This window comes from Tenrec ecaudatus, chromosome 12 (genome assembly GCF_050624435.1).
Source record: "Tenrec ecaudatus isolate mTenEca1 chromosome 12, mTenEca1.hap1, whole genome shotgun sequence".
Taxonomy (NCBI): Eukaryota; Metazoa; Chordata; class Mammalia; order Afrosoricida; family Tenrecidae; genus Tenrec; species Tenrec ecaudatus.
Window position 1 is genome coordinate 50,309,491 of NC_134541.1, and position 18,618 is coordinate 50,328,108.

Below are 18,618 nucleotides of genomic sequence, written 5' to 3' on the forward strand. Positions count from 1 at the left end.
TTCCCTTGAATCCTTTATTTTATGTTTGGACCCTATGTAAATTTGTGGGGTTTCTCTTTTGGGTGTGTGGGCCCTGCACTTCCTCTCTCCTGTGCCTTAATCACTGTTTTGTGCTCTGTGCAGATGATGATGAGATGGACGGTGATGGAGTCATAGACCCAGGAATGGAGTACATCCCTCCCCCCGCTGGGTCAGCTGCTTCTGGGACAGTGGTTGGGGGCAGAAAGGTCAGAGGACCAGAACAGATAAAGCAGGAGGTAGACAGTGAGGAGGAAAAACCAGACCGGATGGACATTGACAGTGAAGACTCCGATTCTAATACATCTTTGCAAACAAGAACTCGAGAAAATAGGAAGCCTCAACTGGAGAAGGACACGAAACCTAAAGGCCCCAAGTATACACCCATGAGCATCTATGAGGAAAAGCTGATTCTGAAGAGATTGGAAGCTTGTCCCAGTGCTGTTGCCATGACACCTGAAGCTCGGAGACTCAAGCGTAAATTGATTGTCAGACAAGCAAAACGGGATCGGGGATTACCACTTTTTGACTTGGATCAAGTTGTTAATGCTGCTCTTCTATTAGTTGATGGCGTTTATGGAGCCAAGGAAGGAGGCATTTCTAGGTTTCCAGCTGGCCACGCCACCTATAGAACAACCTGCCAGGACTTCAGAATTCTTGACCGTTACCAGGTGAGTGCTGAACCATGCTCAAACCCTGGGGGTGGGGAGGAGGTGTTGCAGGTGCCACTGGAGGATGAATAGCAGTAGTTCTGTGACTTAAAATCCTGAGTCGTTTGGGTCGAGAAAAGAGAAACATCCAAAATAATCTTGTGCTTTTTCCTTTTTTTCTCCACCTGGGTTCTTTTTTACCCCACTAGGTGTTCTAGAGATAAATGAAAGCATTGAAGATCATCCCAAAGGGTGACTGTTTATGGTTTTTTGCGTTAACTTAATCAAAAATTTGTTGAAGTTGTAAATTGTTCTAGACACTGCTGGGGAGGTTCTGAAGACTTGTAAACATCTGTGGTGTCAGCAGTTGCTCGTCGAACAGTTAAATCTACTCAGAACTGTCAGAATATATAATCGTTGCTAGGTGTCACTGATTTGGTCCAACCCCTGTACAGCAGGTTGAAACACTGCTTGGTCCTGTAGCATCTTCACAGTCATTGCTGTTTGAGCCCATTGTTGCAGTCACTGTCTCAGTCCCTCACATCGATGGTCTTCCTCTTTTATGCATGACCCTTTATCAAGCTTGATGCCCATCTCCAGATAAGTGGTCCTTTCCAATACTGTGTCCAGAGTAATCAAGACAAAGTCTCATCATCCTCACTTCAAAGGACCATTCTAGCTGGACTTCTTCCAAGACAAATATGCTTGTTCTTCTGGCAGTCTGTGCTACTTTTAATATTCTTCACCAACACCGTAATGCATCTCTTTTCCTCTGGTCTTTCTGATGTATTGTCGAACTTCCATGTTCATATGAGGCATTTGAAAACTCCATAGCTTGGGTCAGGCACAGCTTTGCTTTTTAACAAAATCCCTTTCAGCAGATTTTCCCAGTGCACTATGTCATTTGATTTCTTCCTTTGTTTTTTTTAAAGATCATTGTATTGGGTGCTCTTACAGCTCTTATAACAATCCATACATCAGATGTATCAAGCACATTTGGAAATGTATCCAGCCCTCCCCTAAGGAATGGTAATCTACTAACTATATCCCAGAGCCTCGGAGGGACAAACTGACATAGGGACTCCTATGAAACCCTTGGATTCTGTGCTGACCTGCAGAATACCAAGAAATCTGCCCCTTGTCTGGCTACCCAGACTTTAGTGATGAGCTGATGGTGCCCTCCTTGTCCACTGCTAATTAATCATGGCTCACCCGACATGATTGGGCAGGAGTCGAACCCAAACCTGACCAGAGGATTCATGAACCTCTGAGCCCTGGTGCTGAGAGAGTCCTGACTTCCCCCTTGCACTCCAGCTGGCTCGGGGAGATTTAGTTTGCTGTGAACAGACTCCCAATGTCTGGCTGGGACTCTTGGGGGCTGAACTGTGCCAGAACTTCCCTAGAGCACAGAGAGGACTGGCTGACCTTGGGTGGATGCAGAATTGGGAAGGTAAATAATATGGGAGAGAATCAGTGTGGCAGTGACTGAGCGTTTCTACAGAGATCCAGGATTCAAAGTGTTAGCACCTGGCTCCTCGCAGGCCCACATTAAAGAGCAAATGGGCTGAACTCTGACATTCAGGACTGGCAGCTCCTGCGGAAGGTGTTGTAAGTAGTCTCCTTCTTGCCCCTATCATGTTGGTATTCTCTGACACTCCTCGGTGACTTGGGAGGCAACCTCCAAACCGGATGGAGGCAAAAATAATTTTCCATTGCTGGCTCCTGCTAGGGTTAGGCTGGTGCCAACTTGCCTGGCGACCCTTGACTACCCAGGTTACACAATAAGTGCATGGGGATTGCTTTGCACTCAAAGCATACAAACAACAATAATGCTGTGTATCAAAACCAGCAGTTTCTTTACATGAAAACAACCCAGTTAACTGGTCTGTGTACAGTTTGGGACCCAGAGAAGCCACTGGAAAGGGGGTGCGGTGTTTCAGGGTTGTAGGTCCTCTTATGAAAGAGATTATAGTAATAATCTCAAAAAATGCTCTAAAAGACCATTCTGACAAACAAAAATAATCCAACAACTAAAAATACAGTTCAAAAAGCAAACACTAAAATATTAGAACTGGATAACACTTTGAAAGAACAAAACTGAAGGATTATGGCAATGGAATCAAGAATCCGTGATCTCGAAGACAAATCTTTTCAGACCAAAATACAAGAAGATCAAGCCAGAAGAAATGACCAGAAAAGCTGGAGAAAACGTGGGATTTCTATGGGTCACTCTCAAAAAGGAGCAATATATATTTGATAAATATCCCAGAACAGAAAGAAGAAATATCAACTACAGATAAAATAGTGTCTGAAGGATTCAAGGAGAATTTCCCCAATAGTATGATAGAACATAAAATAACTATTGAAGCACAGAGAACTCCAAACAGAATTGATTCCCTCCCCCGCCAAACGAAAATCACCATGACACAGTATAATTAAATTTTCCAATATCAAAGTAAAGGAAACAATTCTGAAAGCACAGGAAAAAAGAACAATTGCAAATAAAGGCAACCAATTAGGATTAGGATACATAAGTTCAGATTTCTCTACCAAAACCATGCACATAAAAGGCAATGGATTGATATCTTCAAAACACCTCAGCACATTAACTACAATTGGGGAAAGACCAGCAAAAACAACCCCACAGACACTAGAAGAAAAGAAATAATAAAATTAAGGCTGCAGTAAATGAATCAGAAAATGAAAAATCAATAAGATAAGATTTGGTTCTTTGAAAAATTTAACCAAATCAATAAAAAACTGGCAAACCTAACAAAGGAAAAGAGAAAATGTAAATTGTTCAAATAAGAAATAAAATTCGCAAGATCACAACAGAACCCACTGAAATTTAAAAAATAATGAAAGTACTACGAAAAATTGTATTCTAACATCTGAAGACCTCGAAGAAATGGATTATTTTCTAGACACATATTATCTGTATAAATCACCACAGACTGATATAAAAATTCTCAATAAGCTTACAACTGAGAAGAAATAAATTTACTGTTTAAAAATTATGTCAACACCAAAAAGTGGACTGGATTTTATAGGGTTATCCTACCAAACGTTTAGAGAAGAATAAACACTAATCCTACATCAGCTATTTCACAGTATACCAACAGACAATATATTAGCAAACTCATTTTATGAAGCAAGTATAACCCTGAAACCCAAGCCAGGCAAAGACATCACCAGAATGGAAAATTATAAACCAATACAAACTTCCAAGCCCATTCCCTTTGGTGTCACAGTCTTTAACTTTGTTGTTGTTTGTTTTCATATAACAGTGGTCTCATGTGATATTTGGCCTTTTGATCAGCTACTTTCACTTAGTGTAATGTTCTCAGGGCCATTCATGTCATTAGGTGCTTCTTGGTTTTGGTTTTTTCAGTGATGCATAGTATTCTGGTTGTGTGTATCAGTTTCTTTATACGTTCTTCTGATAGTGGTGAGTTTGGTACAATAAATAGATTTAAATGTCCTGAAACACAAAATGAGTCTTTCAGAGTTCAAACACCTTCATTAAAACTAAAATGTTCCCATCTTGTTATGAAATGTCACAATTTCTTCACCTGTGCACAGAAACTCAAAAGAAAAATTAGAATCTTTTATAGAATTTTTCATGGAGTCGCCCTCCCCTCTGAAACATTTACTATGAAATAACCATTGACTTCTATATATTAAAATGGTGTGAGATGTTTACTGCAAGGTTTGACGAAGAAAAAATTAGATCTTTAAAATATTTATAAAAATTGCTATGAAGTCTTAACTCTAAATTGCCCTCACACCATCCATATATGTATCATTTTTAACTTATTTTTTTATGTTCCACTCTTCCAAAGCTGTGCTCTGGCTTTGCAGTATCCAACTTGTTTGTAGTCTCTCTTTTTATTGCAGAATCCCATAACAAGATGAAAAACCTGCTGCCATATGATCAGTTTTAACTCATAGTGACCCTATAGGACAAGGGGAAAGTCCCCCAAATCACAAAGAAAAAACTTTTCTTAATTGGCCTGTGTTATTGTTGCTTTGTCTCTTTCTTTGTTCAGCTCTGTAAACATTTGATTAACATCTTTCTTTGGGTAGTGGTCTGGATGTTGATCTAGGGTTTGTCTGCTATTGTTGTTGAGTACTACCCCTTACTATTTTTTGTAATACTGCTTTTGTTTTTACAGATCCCTTTAATTTCTTGTCTAGAAATCTCTCATTTCCCCCACACATTTGAAGGATAATCCTATTGAATATAAGGTTCTTGGTTACTAATTTTTTTCTTTAAAGATTTTATATGTCGCTTCATTGCCTTCTTGCCTGCATAGTTTCTGCTGAAAAATCCTAGCATACTCATATTGGTGTTCTTCCTTGATGTTGGACAATGTAACTATATATAGTATGTTTTTCTGTTGGAGTTCTCCGTTGGTGTCTATCCTGTCAGCTTCCTGGATAATTGTTTCCCCCTCTTTTATGCTATTGGGCATGTTTTCTATCAGGATTTTTTGCACTATTTTCTCTCTGGATTTTGTTTGTTTCTTCCTACTCTAAGATTCCAGTGAGATGTAAGATGTTCCTCTTGATAGTGACCCACAAAATTCAAAGGCTTTCTGCAGACTCTTTTGCTTTTTTGGTGATTTTACCCGTTGTATATTGATATTGAGAGATTTATCTTCATGCTCATTAATTCTACTTTCTAGTTGCTCATTTTTTGTATGTCTGGTCCTTTATAATTTTCTAATTCTGTTACCTTACTGTTCATCTTCTGGATTTCTATTTGGGGTAAGGTTCTAGTTTTTCTATTTTATATCTCTCAAGCTCTTCATCTGTTGAAATTGTCAGAAAAACATTCTATTCTGCTGTATTCTTTTACCTGTAGTTTCAGGGATTTCATCAGAAAATTCCTCTAGTCCTCATGTTATTCTTTTGTTTTGCCTGTTTTTCTTATTTGTTTGTTTCATGTGGACTGAGACTGGCTTCAGTCTCCACAGCATCTTGCTGCTACCATAAAGATTGGGAGGGCTGCTAGATTGTGTTGGGGTAGTTGACTCTGTCAAGTGGTTCCAAGAAGGAATAATAAAAAACACTCAAGCTCACTGTCATTGAGTCAATTCCAACTCATAGGGATCCTATAGAACAGACTAGAACTGCCCCTGTGGGTTTCCAAGACTAAATCTTTACAGGAGTAAAAAGCCTCATTTTTTTCCCTGCAGGGCAGCTAGTGGTTCCAAACTGCTGACCTTGTAGTTAGTCTAACAAAAAACCCTTTATGCCACCAGGACTCCTACAAAGGAATAGTAGAAACCAACAAAACAGAAGGGTGAATAAGGGAGTGTGTTAATCTGGGTAGACTAGAGAAACAAATTCATAAACAGGCATATGTGTATAAGAAAGAGCTTTACATACAAGAGCAGTTGACTATTGAGAAAACATCCCAGCCCAGTCCAGATCAAGTCCATAAGTCTGATATTAGCCCATATGTCTGATACCAATCTATAAAGTCTTCTTCAGACTCACAAAACACATGCAATGATGCCAAATGCAGAAAGTTCACAGGCCAGTGGGTGGGAAGTCTTGTGGATCCAGTGACATTGTAAGCATCTCAGTGCTGACGGGTCTCCACATGGCTTCTTGGCTCCAGAGGCCTGGCTCCATAGCTTCTTTCCATGTGTCTTCTCCACAGGGATGTCTTGCAGGGAGTGAGCATGTGTCCCGCCTCCAGCCAGCTCTTTATATTCTTAGCGCCTCCAAATGAGGCCATCAAGCTACTACCTGATTTACAGGTTAGACTCCACCCCTTCACTCTGAATCCTCAAAATGACACCAGATTATGTAACTACCACAGGGAAAGTGTTGAGGAAAATGTGGGAGGAGAAAGGGAAAGGAAAATGAATGTCTTTCAAAAGAAACAAAGGAAGGGAGTGAAAAAGAAGAAAGGTAAAAACTAGCACTTTTACTGGCCCCCAGACTGGTTGGAGCCTTCCTTGCTAGGATGCAGAGCCATCCAGGGACTTCCTTCCAGGTCCTGGAGCTATCTGGGAATTTCTCTGTCAGGGCAGGGCCTGGTATTCTTTTTTTATATCTAGTTTTATACAAAGATACTTATAAAATTTTGTTTATTGAGCATTGAATTTTCCAAAAAGACCTGATTTTTTTATAAATCAAAATCTTAAGGATTAATTACATGGAAATGTAACCAGTTCTCTGAATAGTTTTGTTTTTGTATAACCAGTGTTTCTTCCCTACAGACTGCCTTGCCACACAGGAAAGGATTTCGGCACCAAACCACTAAATTTTTGTATCGTCTTGTGGGGTCAGAAGATATGGCTGCGGACCAAAGTATCATCAGCCCCTACACGTCCCGGATCTTAAAACCTTATATCAGGTACTTGGAGAAGGCGTGTGGTGCTGACTGTGGAGTGCAGAGTAAAATTCGTGTTTTCTTACCACCTCCTCCCCCCCCCTGTTGAGATCAGTATATGGTAGAGGCACAGGCAAGGACGAAGATCAGTGCTTTGTATCCAGTTTCATCCTATGCCTTGTCAAGTATTTTGCAGAAAAGGTAATCCTTTGAAAGAAGAGTAAAAAGGAAGAATATGTTAATTTGTATTTAAAATAGTGTACATTGCACAAGGGGGATTCAGAAATTGTGTGGAAAAATGAAACAATAATGGGATTTTTCTAGGAACTTTTTGAAGACTCTTGGTATTCATTTAGCTCTCATTTAAGGAAGAACTAGGAGAGTTGGAAGCAGCGTATTAATCAAGCATATAACTGATACTGGAGCCTGGGTTTTTGTGTAATAATGAATCTCATTGGATGGTGAAATGAAAGCTGAGTTTCCTAAAGAATCCTTGCCAATATTTTACCCCTGGGTCTAAGAAAACATACCGTCTTGTCCAGCAACTTGTTTCTGGGCAGACATCTTGAAAGGTCATGTACACATCTGCTCAAATATCCCCTCCTCTCTAGCAGAGCTGGGTTGTTCTCTCCGCCTACCCCTGACAGCACTAGCAGTGTTGCTCTCTTAGACCTTCCTGGGTGGAAGCAGGATTTTCCTCTCTGACCATTAAACTCCCGGCAGCACCTGATACATCGTGGGTACAGAGGAACAGGGCTTGATGACTGTTTACAGCGTGAACTTTGTCTCTCGTAGCAGAAAAGCATTTTAACGATTATCCAGCTGGCAATCATATGAAGTAGCAGAAACAAGTTTAAGATTTCAAGCAGATCAAGGAATGAATGTAAATAGAGGGCTAGGAATAATACCAGAAACGTTTCGTGACTTGGGTTTGTTTCTTTTCTGTGGCATTTGAGGCGTGACTATGAAACAAAGCCACCCAAACTACAGCTTCTGTCACAGATTCGCACCCACCTGCACAGGAGTGACCCTCACTGGACACCTGAGCCCGATGCACCTCTCGATTACTGCTATGTTCAGCCAAACCACATCCCAACGATAAACTCTATGTGTCATGAGTTTTTCTGGCCGGGTATGTTTCTCTCCCAAACTAGGCAGATCCATTTTCTGTAGAGTTTTACTCTTAATTTTGTGTAAACATAATGTGTGTCATCTAATCCTAAAACCTTTATTCATTTGATTTGTCTCTACTAACATGTAGAAATACTAAAATATAAATACTTCTTGTTTTCCTAAAATCAAGAAGAAGCCAACAACTAAAGTATTAAACAGTGTTTTTGTTTCTGTTCCCTGTTTGTCTCTACTTCCAGAGTAAAAGATATATCCTGTTTTGCTTCTACGTATGTTTAGATAACAGGTAATGTCTATCAAAGATACACAGATGGATAGTTTTGTGTGTTTGGGTATTTTTTATTTTTTGCCTACTGATTCTCCATGCTTTGTTCATGTAGCTGCTCCCTAGAGAGTTAGTCAAAGGCCAAAGGTGTTTTCAGACAGTTGGACACCATGGACTTTGAGAATAAGAATACAGTCAATGTTGGTCATTTTATTAATCTTAACAAATTGTCTCTGAGTAACAAAGCCATTAATTAAAGAAACACATTTAGATTGCTAACTGTAAACACATTCTTGGTGGATCTGCTTTACCATGCTTCATTGAAAGAAAAAGAAAATACTGTCAGAAACACGGAGTGAGTGAGTGTGTGTGTGTGAGTGAGTGTGTGTGTGTGCGCGTGCATTTGTATGTTAAGGGAAATAGTCCGTGTCCTCCCCATGTTAAATAAGCTTTCATCAAGTTTAATCCTGTGTCGTCTTTGCTGGCCGACAGTCGTAGAGTACATGTGGTGGCAGAATTGTGTTCTTCCTTTTGACTGAAAGGAATATTTGGGGTTTGTCTTCCACTTCTTGCCTTTGTACTGATGTCTTCTGTTCATTATTCAAGGAATTTTCTTTTTTAAATTTAAATTCTTATGAATTGTGCCATTTGTACAAAAGAGCATATAAATTGTATAGACCTTGGTCAAGCACACAGTGATCTGAACACTTGATAGGACTCTGTGAGGCCTCGCCTTCCTTGTTGCAGAAGCTGAGACACTTGGAAATGCACACATGGTAGTGGAGGCCGATCATAAAGTCAGCTGTGTCCCATTCTGAACCTATGGCCTCTCTACAGCCTACCCTTGCCATCTTCTCTTAACATTTGTGATTTGAAAGGACTCTGTTAATTGTTACATTTTCTAAAATTCATTTTAACGTTGTGATCCTAATGCGTAATATCTATGGTAACATCTTTGTCCACATGTTGGAGCTTTCATAGCATGTAAGTCTGTCGGTCTGTACAGACTAAAGAACTTGGTGGCCATTCCTTCCAGAAGGCACTGTAGTTTGAATCTGTGGTGGTTTCCTTTCTTTAGGCATCGACTTGTCTGAGTGCCTGCAGTACCCAGACTTCAGTGTGGTGGTCCTCTATAAAAAAGTCATCATTGCCTTTGGCTTCATGGTCCCCGATGTGAAATATAACGAAGCTTACATTTCATTTCTGTTTGTACATCCGGAATGGAGAAGAGCAGGCATTGCAACTTTCATGATTTACCATCTGATTCAGGTCAGTTCTCTGGGCTCATGATTTCAGCATGTGTCTGGGCTCCTTAGAGGGCTCGGGGGAGCTGGGAGTGTACCTGGTCCCTCCCAGGAAGGTCCCGTGGAATGGGCTACCCTAAACACTCGTGAAAATGGCAGCCATTCAGAGACAAATGTTTCCAACCCTCTGAGATAAGGTTACTGAACGGTTCAGACCAAAGTGTCAAGGAAGCCTGTTTGTGAATGCGTGGAGTGAGTAAGAGGAGGAAACCCTGGAATCTTACCCCAAAGCACTGCGCTTTAGCATGTAGTCCCTGTTCTTCAAGACATCACTTTCTCAACTCTGGGAAGTGAAAATGGAGCCACGTGATTTTCAGTTGTGAAATATTTATAAACATCTTAGCAAAGACCTGTCGATAAGTCCATATTCTGTTGTTAATTTTTAAAATGCTGCTATCACTGTGCAAGCTGGTATGAAACTTCTGACTGGATTTTAGAATCTAAGGGCAATCATCCTTTGATATTAGCTGTACCACCTTTAAAGAAAAAATACCATATTTTTATAATTAGCACCAGAAAAACAGAATCTTTATTTCCAAAATTATTTGATAGCTCTCATTTAGAAACCATTCTGCATGTATTAATGTGGCAAGATTGTTTTAAGAGAGGATAAAGATGATCAAATTTATGTTTTTCCAATTTTTAATTGAAACTAAACCCTCTGATATCTATGGAATTCGGATTCACAGTGATTCTGTAGGACTGAGTAGCTTCTAAGGATATTAGTGAGTAGCGGACTACCTCATCTGTCTCCTGCAGAGAGGCTGGTAGGTTTGAAGTCAGTGCTTAATTCACTGCACCAGTAGGGCTCCCTTTAAATGAAAAACCCGCTGCCGTGCAGTCAATTCTGGCTCAGAGCTACCCTATAGGACAGAGCAGAGTTGCCTCTTTGGGAGTTTCTGAGACTCTGTTCATGGCAGTAGAAAGCCTGTTTTGCTCCCCAATGCGGTTGGTGGTGTTGACTGCTAACCTGAGGCTAGCAGCCCTACCTGTAACCACTACCCCACCAGGGCTCCTCTTTAGCGTTCAGTATTTCTCAAATGTTCTCAGGAACCATGAGAACTATCTTCCTGGGGAAATTGCTTTCTTCTAACTCCTCAAGCAGCAGTCATGTATGTCCGTTGTCACGACCTTCACAGTTGCTGTGCTACCTTGCATTGTTTTCCGTTGCCGCCTTCTCAGTTACTTATGGCCCACCATACCCACCGAATTGACCTTTACTCTGTTGTGCTAGAGAGCTTACCGGGTTTTCTGCCTTTTCCTTCACTGGTAAGGGCCAGTGAGCCCAGGTGCCGTAGTGGCAAAAGCACTTAGTTGCTACCCAAAAGATGGTCACTCGGAGCCCAACAGCGGCTGCATGGGAAAAGACGTGGCGGTTAGCTTCCAGCTGCGCTTTGGCCTAACGGGTTGCTGTGAGTTGGAATTGGCTCAAAGGCAATGCTTTTGGCTTTCCTGGAACAAAGGGCCCGAGGGCAAGGCAGGGATACTCTTGTAACATGTGTCCTGAAAACCTGCATGTGATCTGGTGCAGACAGTCCTCACTTGATGGATAGAAGGTGTTATCTTTATATGTGGATGCCTAGCCCCAGCCAGACCAGACACCCTCTGCAAGCAGACCTTCAAAGCGGTCATTGTTGGAGTGTGTATATTTGCAACTTATAGAGCACAGATTTCTCCCCAAGGAGTCCTGGAGACACAACAGATTAAGCTATAGCTTACTGACCACAAGGTCAGTGGTTCAAGCCTACCACCTGCTCTGCAGGAGGAAAAGGAAACTGCTCCATAAAGATCTCTGAAGCCCTACGGAGCAGTTCTCTGCCCTGCAGGGTCACTGTGAGTCAGAATTGAATTGGTGGTTATGGGTTTTAAAATCACCTCACAAAATTTGCTCAATGCCCACCTCCGTTTTTGTATACTAATTGTCCTCTCTTGTCCTAAAAATGCCTTTGGATACAGAAAACATTGGTCTTTGATAGTGGAGTTCGTGAATAGAGGCCTCAGGAATCCATAGATCATAAAATTTCAAGAGCCCTATCTAGTTCTATATTTAAATGCCTGACATTAAAAAACAAGTTCTTTTTTTGTTTTTTTTCTCTGAAAAATGAACATTTATATATATTTTTGGGGGGGTGATTGACTGTGACTTTTTTTTCATCATTTTATTAGGGGCTCATACAACTCTTATCATAATCTATACATACATCAATTGTATAAAGCACATTTGTACATTCATTGCCCTCATCATTCTCAAAACATTTGCATATATATATATTTTTTTGTCCCATACTTTTCCTGGATGCTCTTACACCTCTTATCACAATCCATACATTACTCCAATGTGTCAAGCACATTTGCACATATGCCGCCATCACCATTTGCAAAGCATTCTCTTCCCACTTGAGCCCCTGATAGCAGCTCCCCATTTCTTCCTCCTCCATCCCCTGCCCTTCCTCACGAACCCTTGATAAGTTATAGATTATTATTATTTTCATATCTTAATCGTCCTCTGTCACCCCTCACCCACTTTTCCATTATTTGTCCCCCTGGGAGGGGGTTACATGGTGATCTTTGTGATCGATTCCCCCTTTCTCCCCTTCCCCTCCCCTAATCCTCTTGGTAGCTCTACTGTCATTGTTGGCCCTGAGGAGTTTATCTATCCTGGATTCCCTGTGTTGCAGGCTCTTATCTGTAGCAGTGTGCATGTTCTAGTCTAAAGAAAGCCACTGACAAAAATGGGAAAAGCCTATAAATAGTTCAAGGTCTGTTGGCCTTTGTGTTTGTTTTTTTTTTTCAGTTGAGTCTGATGGGGTGCCATACTCTGCCTCCAAAGTCCATTTTTATATTCCCCGGGAATTTCATCACTTTGTTCCCCTTGCTACTGTTACATGTCGTTAGTGTTGTGCCCCATCGTGATGGGGTCAGATTGTGCACTATTCCCACACTGTGTCTCCAGTGTTGTCCCCCACAGTGCTAAGGAAAAAACAAGTTATTAATTTGTATAACTTTTAATGTGCCTTATTCTGTTTAGTAGCTGGTTGAAGAATCTTAGAATTTGCTGTGTATTTATTTATTTTTGACTTTTTCCCTTTGGATCAGGCAGTTGCTAAATGTTTCAGAAAAACATGTTCTAAATCTCAGTTTTGAAAAGTTGATTCTGTCAGATTTAGGGAATGAAAGGTGGGCTTTGGATTCAGAGGTCTGTATGTCCTCAGCTTTTATAATTAAGCTAAATTCTTAATAGCATGCAACTGTAAGATAAGTTAGTATCTTTCCAACGGGACCTGATGGACTTCTAAATGGAAGTCTGAGAGTTTGAACCCACCAGAAAGATGAGGCAGTCAGCTTCTGTAATGACTGACAACCTCAGCAACCCTGTGGAGCACGCCTACTCTCTTGGGGTTGTGTTGGAATCACCTCGATGGCAATGGGCTTGGTTTGGGTGCCAGTAGCCTTAGAAGGAATTTGGCGATCATCCTCCAGTTAAAAAAAAAAAAAAGAATTTCTTGTTCCTTATTCTTCAAGTTTCTTGTATTTGATATTACATGCTTAATATATTTCAATATAATTGAGTTATAAATAAAAAACAAAGCTGACAAATAATTTCTCTTGGCCCATCACTTTAGAGGAATAAAACCATCCAGAATGCCATCCGGTACCTCCGTCTTAGGAGCGTTCTGGTAAGAAGCAAATGTCATTGAGTTTCCAGCTGTTGCTAAGCCCCAGTCCGCAGTTTCTTTGGCTTCCATAGCTAACTACCTCCACCCAGAAAAGTGTCTTCACCACCTCATTTTCCACTCAGGCCCATTCATTTAGTCCTGTCCTTTCTCTTGGCAGACCTGCATGGGTAAGGATGTGACCCTTCACGTTTCAGCAAGCAACGCTGCTATGCTGCTGTATCAGAAATTTGGATTCAAGACTGAAGAATATGTCTTAGATTTTTATGACAAATATTACCCCTTGGAGAGTAAGGAATGTAAACATGCATTCTTTCTGAGACTGCGTCGCTGATGGGAATACAGGTCTTCACAGAGACCTGCATCATCTGTGAGAGAAGAGATCTTTGTTCTGCATAGGCACTTACTCCTTTCATTGAGGGTTCTCGTCCTCGCTGCAAGGAAATGTTGCTCATTCAAACGTCTGAATGGAGATGAGTAAAAATCATGTGAAGGGGAAGCAGTAGGAGAAGACCTACAGAAAATAACTCTTCAGTCTTGTTTCACCCAACAAATCAAGACGCCACAGTTAAACCAAGTTATGCAGCCGTCCTTCCACCTGGCAGCCTGTAAAAGAGCCGCTTGATGTTCTGGTGAGAGAGATTTCTGTCTGCCCTAACCTAAAGGAAGAGAACCTGGGTAGCCATCGAAGATTCATCTGGTGGCCCAGAGGCGTGTTCCTGCAGAAGCCGCCCTATGTCCCATGATGAGGAGAGGAATGTGTAAGAGGATTATTACATTAAGTGATTCCATCCCAGTTCCCACCGTTGACATGGTGTGTTATCACTGGGTCTGGGAAGACTTGGGGGATGGAAGTTATGTTGTCTCTCTTGCTGATTTTGGTCACAGACAGGGAAAATAAATATTTGTGTCTCTATGCTACCTAGCCTCTACTGCCTGCTACCATCTCCCTGAGAGGGACTTTATCCTAGCAACAGAGACTCATTCTCTTATACTTTTGTGCAAGTTGGTTTGGGTTGCGATAGTTGACCAGCCTTCTCTCTGGCACTTGCTCATGCCCTAGGCAGTTGAGCTGCTGGATTGGAGGTATGAGGTTGTAGAATTAGAGCTAGCTAGTGACATAGCGTGTGTCCTATGTTCAGGACTAGGTTTTTAGATAGCGGAGTTGATGGTATTTCTGCATTTGTTTTTTGTCCTACTTTAATCTAATGAGCATTTCCAAAGTGATCAGATGTTCACAAATAAAAATCTTTTTTTGATGACAGTTTATTGTGAAAGCTTTGTAGTCAGTTTGTTTTCCCCTTTAATTAAGATAATGAAATTTAAACATTTTTCGAACATGGATCCCTTTGAGAAGCTGAAGAAAGATGAATAATACTTAACTGTCTTTCTAGAAAACTGCCCATGCACATTCAAAAGTTTTCACCACAGGTCTGTGACCACAATTTAAAACCTCTGTCCTAGAGGCTGGACTTGCCCCATCTTGTCGGAATGAGTTGAGCTCCCACACAAAGCCCAGGACTTCTTCTGTTAACTGGGAAGTTGCATACTGGCTCTACTTCACGTTGTGCAAAGAACTTGTCACGGCACTGTCTCATTTTCTTCCCTCTCCTCCTCCCTCATTATTTTTTTCCTTCCTTTTAGAAAGTTTTCCAGCCCATTAGAGGTTTTTTGACAAAATGGATTGTAACCCATTAAATAAACTGAAGAGGTGATGTTTTCCAATTTTGGAAACAAACTTGTGATGATTGTATGTGATTATCAAGCATTTATTGCTAAAAAGAATAGGTAAAGCCATTGTCTCCATTATTTCCGAGGTCTGGAGAAAACTGTGATAGCCTTGCCTCTTAAAGATTGTTTAATTATGAAATTTTAAAGTCACAGATTCAGAAAATGTTAAAAAATAAAAACCTTCAGTATCAACCACACATTCAGTAATTATCAAGATTTTGTCACATTTGCGTCATTTTCCTCATTGTAAATGTGTTTTCATGTAAGATTTTTTATAATTTGACCCTCTTTGGGTAAATATTTTGGGGGGGAATGGAATATTTCCTTCTATAACCTCAATATATATTATCACCTGTAACGAACATTTTGGCGAGGGTTGGGGGTTAAGAATCAGGTGGAACTCCACCTGTAGTTAAATCTAGAAGAAGTCTCAGAAATACCCCGCAGTGTCTGGCTTGGATTCGGTTGGTTTTCTTGATCTCAAAGTGCAGTGCTCTTGAGTGGTCAGTGTCACGGTTTTTCTACAGTGGTCAGCCACAAAAACCAAATAATTTGTTTTGTAGACTGTCCCACATTTTGAATTTATCTGTGGCTTCCTGTAGTGTCCTTTGTGAAGAGCCTAGATCAAATGGAAACGGTTTCTTCCTCCTTCCTTTAGCCTGAGTCCTAATGGAAGCTAACTCTCCCTGCCCCACTTGCCACATCTTCCCCAGGGGTCCCATGTGTTCCTGCCTGGGACTCAGGGGCAGGGCTGTTCTGCAAGAATGGATTTGGCAGCCAGGTTATGGAGTACATTAGCTGTTCTTGAGGTGCCTTCTCACGTCCCCTTTTCCTGAACTAATTCTCTACAAGTATTTCTAAACTGTGCCAGGAATGGGGCTGACGCGTGGAATAACATTCTCAAAAGCCATGTGTTGGTGTGGTTTTGTGGGCCATGACATGAAGAGAGGTCTTCTGGCTGCATCTGCCATCCAGTCAGTGAAGCCGAACAGTCTTAGAAGCACTTTCCTGAGGTTTGAGCCAGGTACTGTTTTCTCTATCGGCCAGATTTGGAGCTCACCCAGGAGTGTGTGCAGTTTTTCTTCTCCCAGTACTCGGCTCAAGACTGGCAAACACTGGTTTCCTAGTTTCCCAAAGAAATGATAGCCAGCTACCAGAGAACTGAGTTTCCTGTGGACCTTAGTCCCCTCCCAGCAAGTCATGTTGCATATGTAAGAATGACTATTGTAGAAATGAAAAACCTTGGATCTGAGAAAAAGAGGCTCCAAAAGATTAAATGATTTGCTCAGTCTTCCAGTGAATTGTAAAAGCACGAAAGGAATCCTGTCCTTCAGGTTAAACCGTGCATCCCAGTCTTGCCCTGTACGGATCCCAGGAGAGGCGGGATCAGCTATAACCAGAAACAGTAAAATCTTTAAAGGTCTGACTTTAACAATTTACAAGTATGCATTTCAGTGGAGGGGTGGGAGAGATAGGCTCTTTAACAGTGGTCCTGACAAAACTGGGATGGTTTACCTCAGTTCTTCTGAATGCTAAAAGAATTCACATGGCAGGCGCACGTTTGTAAATCTACGTAACCTTTATTTGGGAAACATATTTTGGGCAATATAGTCTGAGATGGTACATGCAATCTGGAAAGTGTGCAAGGCTGCATGGTGGGGGCTGTGGGAAAGTTCAAAACCGAAAATGGCTGCTTCAGGGGAGCGTGAAAAACCACATGGAAAAATGCCCTTTAAGAAGAATCCACAGAGGCAAAAGAGTGCCTGAACTGAAAAGGAAGCCCACACACGCTGTGTGCACACAGGAAAAATCCCACAGCCGACCTGCAAGAGAGTGCCTGACAGAGAGAGAGATGCGGCCTTCCCCCCTACCCCCACTGGGCTCAGAGACGGGCAGCAGTCAGCAGTGGGGAGGGAGGAAGGATTTAGCTGCTGAGTTTAGGCACTTATGTGACATAATGTTCCTGGTGCCTAGTGGGTGTGCCCAGGTTGAGCTCCACCTGGGCCTAGGTGACCTGAGTCTGCCCATGCTCGGCTTTGGATTGTCCCCATAGGTGTCTAATGTGTGCCTGATTTCTTTGCAGACCCTTTATTATGGCACACCAGCTAATTTTCATTAGTGTAGGCATTCTGTGGAGACAATCCTCTTTAACCCTAATCTTTCTACCATTCATGAACATGGAGAAAAATGAAATAGGACTCATACCTCACACCATACACTAAAAGTAACTCAAGGTGGATCAAAGACCCAAATCTTACAGCTGAAACTATAAAATTCTTAGAAGGAAACAGAGTCAAAACTCTGAGAACTGATTGTTTTAAAAAATGAATTATCAACTACAGCTATTAATACATGCACATCAGAGGTCAAGTTAGATAGCTGGGACTTCAAAAATACTTAAGCATATCTTAGCACTATGAGAAGAGTAGGAAGCAAAACTACAGAGTGGAAAAGTCATCTTTGGAAACCACATGTTAAGGTTGAGTCTCTAAAATATATAGAAAATCTGAACAGAAAGACAACCCAATTATTAAAATGGGCAAGGGACATGAGCAGATACTTCTCTAAAGGGGATGTTCAAAGTGCCAACTAACACTTGAAAATATATGCTCATTAGCCCTTGCTGTTAGATGTTGTCTACTCAGTTTTCATTCTGCCACCCTGAATAGAACAGAACAAAACCGCCTTTCTTGAAGTCATTGCTGGGCTTGAGCTCGTAGCAGCCCCCGGGTCATTCCATCTCGTCTTCTTTACTGACTCCCAAACATGATGCCCTTTTTATGGTAACATATCTAAAGTATGCGACATGAAGTCTTGCCATGCCTGCTTCCAAGAAACATTCCGGTATTCAAAGGCATGAAGTAAAAAGCGTTTTCTATGGCGTCAATGCACATTTAGAATTTCTGTACTTGGATTTCTATACTTGGAGAAAACAGTACATTGTTTTCTCATTCACAGAATGTATTGAGAATGTTCTCCTCCTTGTCTACTTGGACACCAGGGGAAACCAGTTTGAGCTCATGTCCTTGAATGGGAGAAACTGTATTATTTTCTGAGTCACAGAATGGACTGAGATACTTCCCAGCACGGTTGCACGATGTGTTTGTTCGCTGATGATGTACTCTTTGAACTTCCTTAGTTGAATGGTAGTAAGGGCCCAGAAAGTATTTCTTGCAACACCAAATGTACTTTCAGAATGTCTTATAATTCTGTTAAGGTCAAATACTTGCAAGAAAGCAGATCATGTTCACATTTCCCAGAGTGTATTAGGAAATCCCCATGCACTGTCCATATCTACTCTGAGTCTTTTCACTTCTTGTTCTTGAGTAGAAGAGCATGCATGTTACTTTGTCACTCATAGACTCTTTTGCATTCCTACAGTTGGTACTTACTCAAAGTGAACTTTGATAACAAGTAAAACTCTTTGACTGCATGTACTTAAAAGGGAGAGAGATAAAAAACTCCTAGAATGCATTGGGAACATTCCCAAATTGCT

The 18,618-nt window shown here is 41.2% G+C and overlaps 1 protein-coding gene across 1 annotated transcript in view; it reads left to right on the forward strand.

The window, feature by feature from the left end:
- Positions 1-14,655, forward strand: part of KAT14 (lysine acetyltransferase 14) — a 45,567-nt gene extending 30,912 nt beyond the window's left edge. The window contains exons 6-10 of the mRNA XM_075564028.1: positions 124-689; positions 6,905-7,041; positions 7,974-8,149; positions 9,492-9,682; positions 13,552-14,655. Coding sequence (XP_075420143.1) covers positions 124-689; positions 6,905-7,041; positions 7,974-8,149; positions 9,492-9,682; positions 13,552-13,725 — 1,244 coding nt within the window. The 3' untranslated portion in view covers positions 13,726-14,655. The remainder of the gene's footprint in view (positions 1-123; positions 690-6,904; positions 7,042-7,973; positions 8,150-9,491; positions 9,683-13,551) is intronic.
- The last annotated feature ends 3,963 nt before the right edge of the window (positions 14,656-18,618 follow it).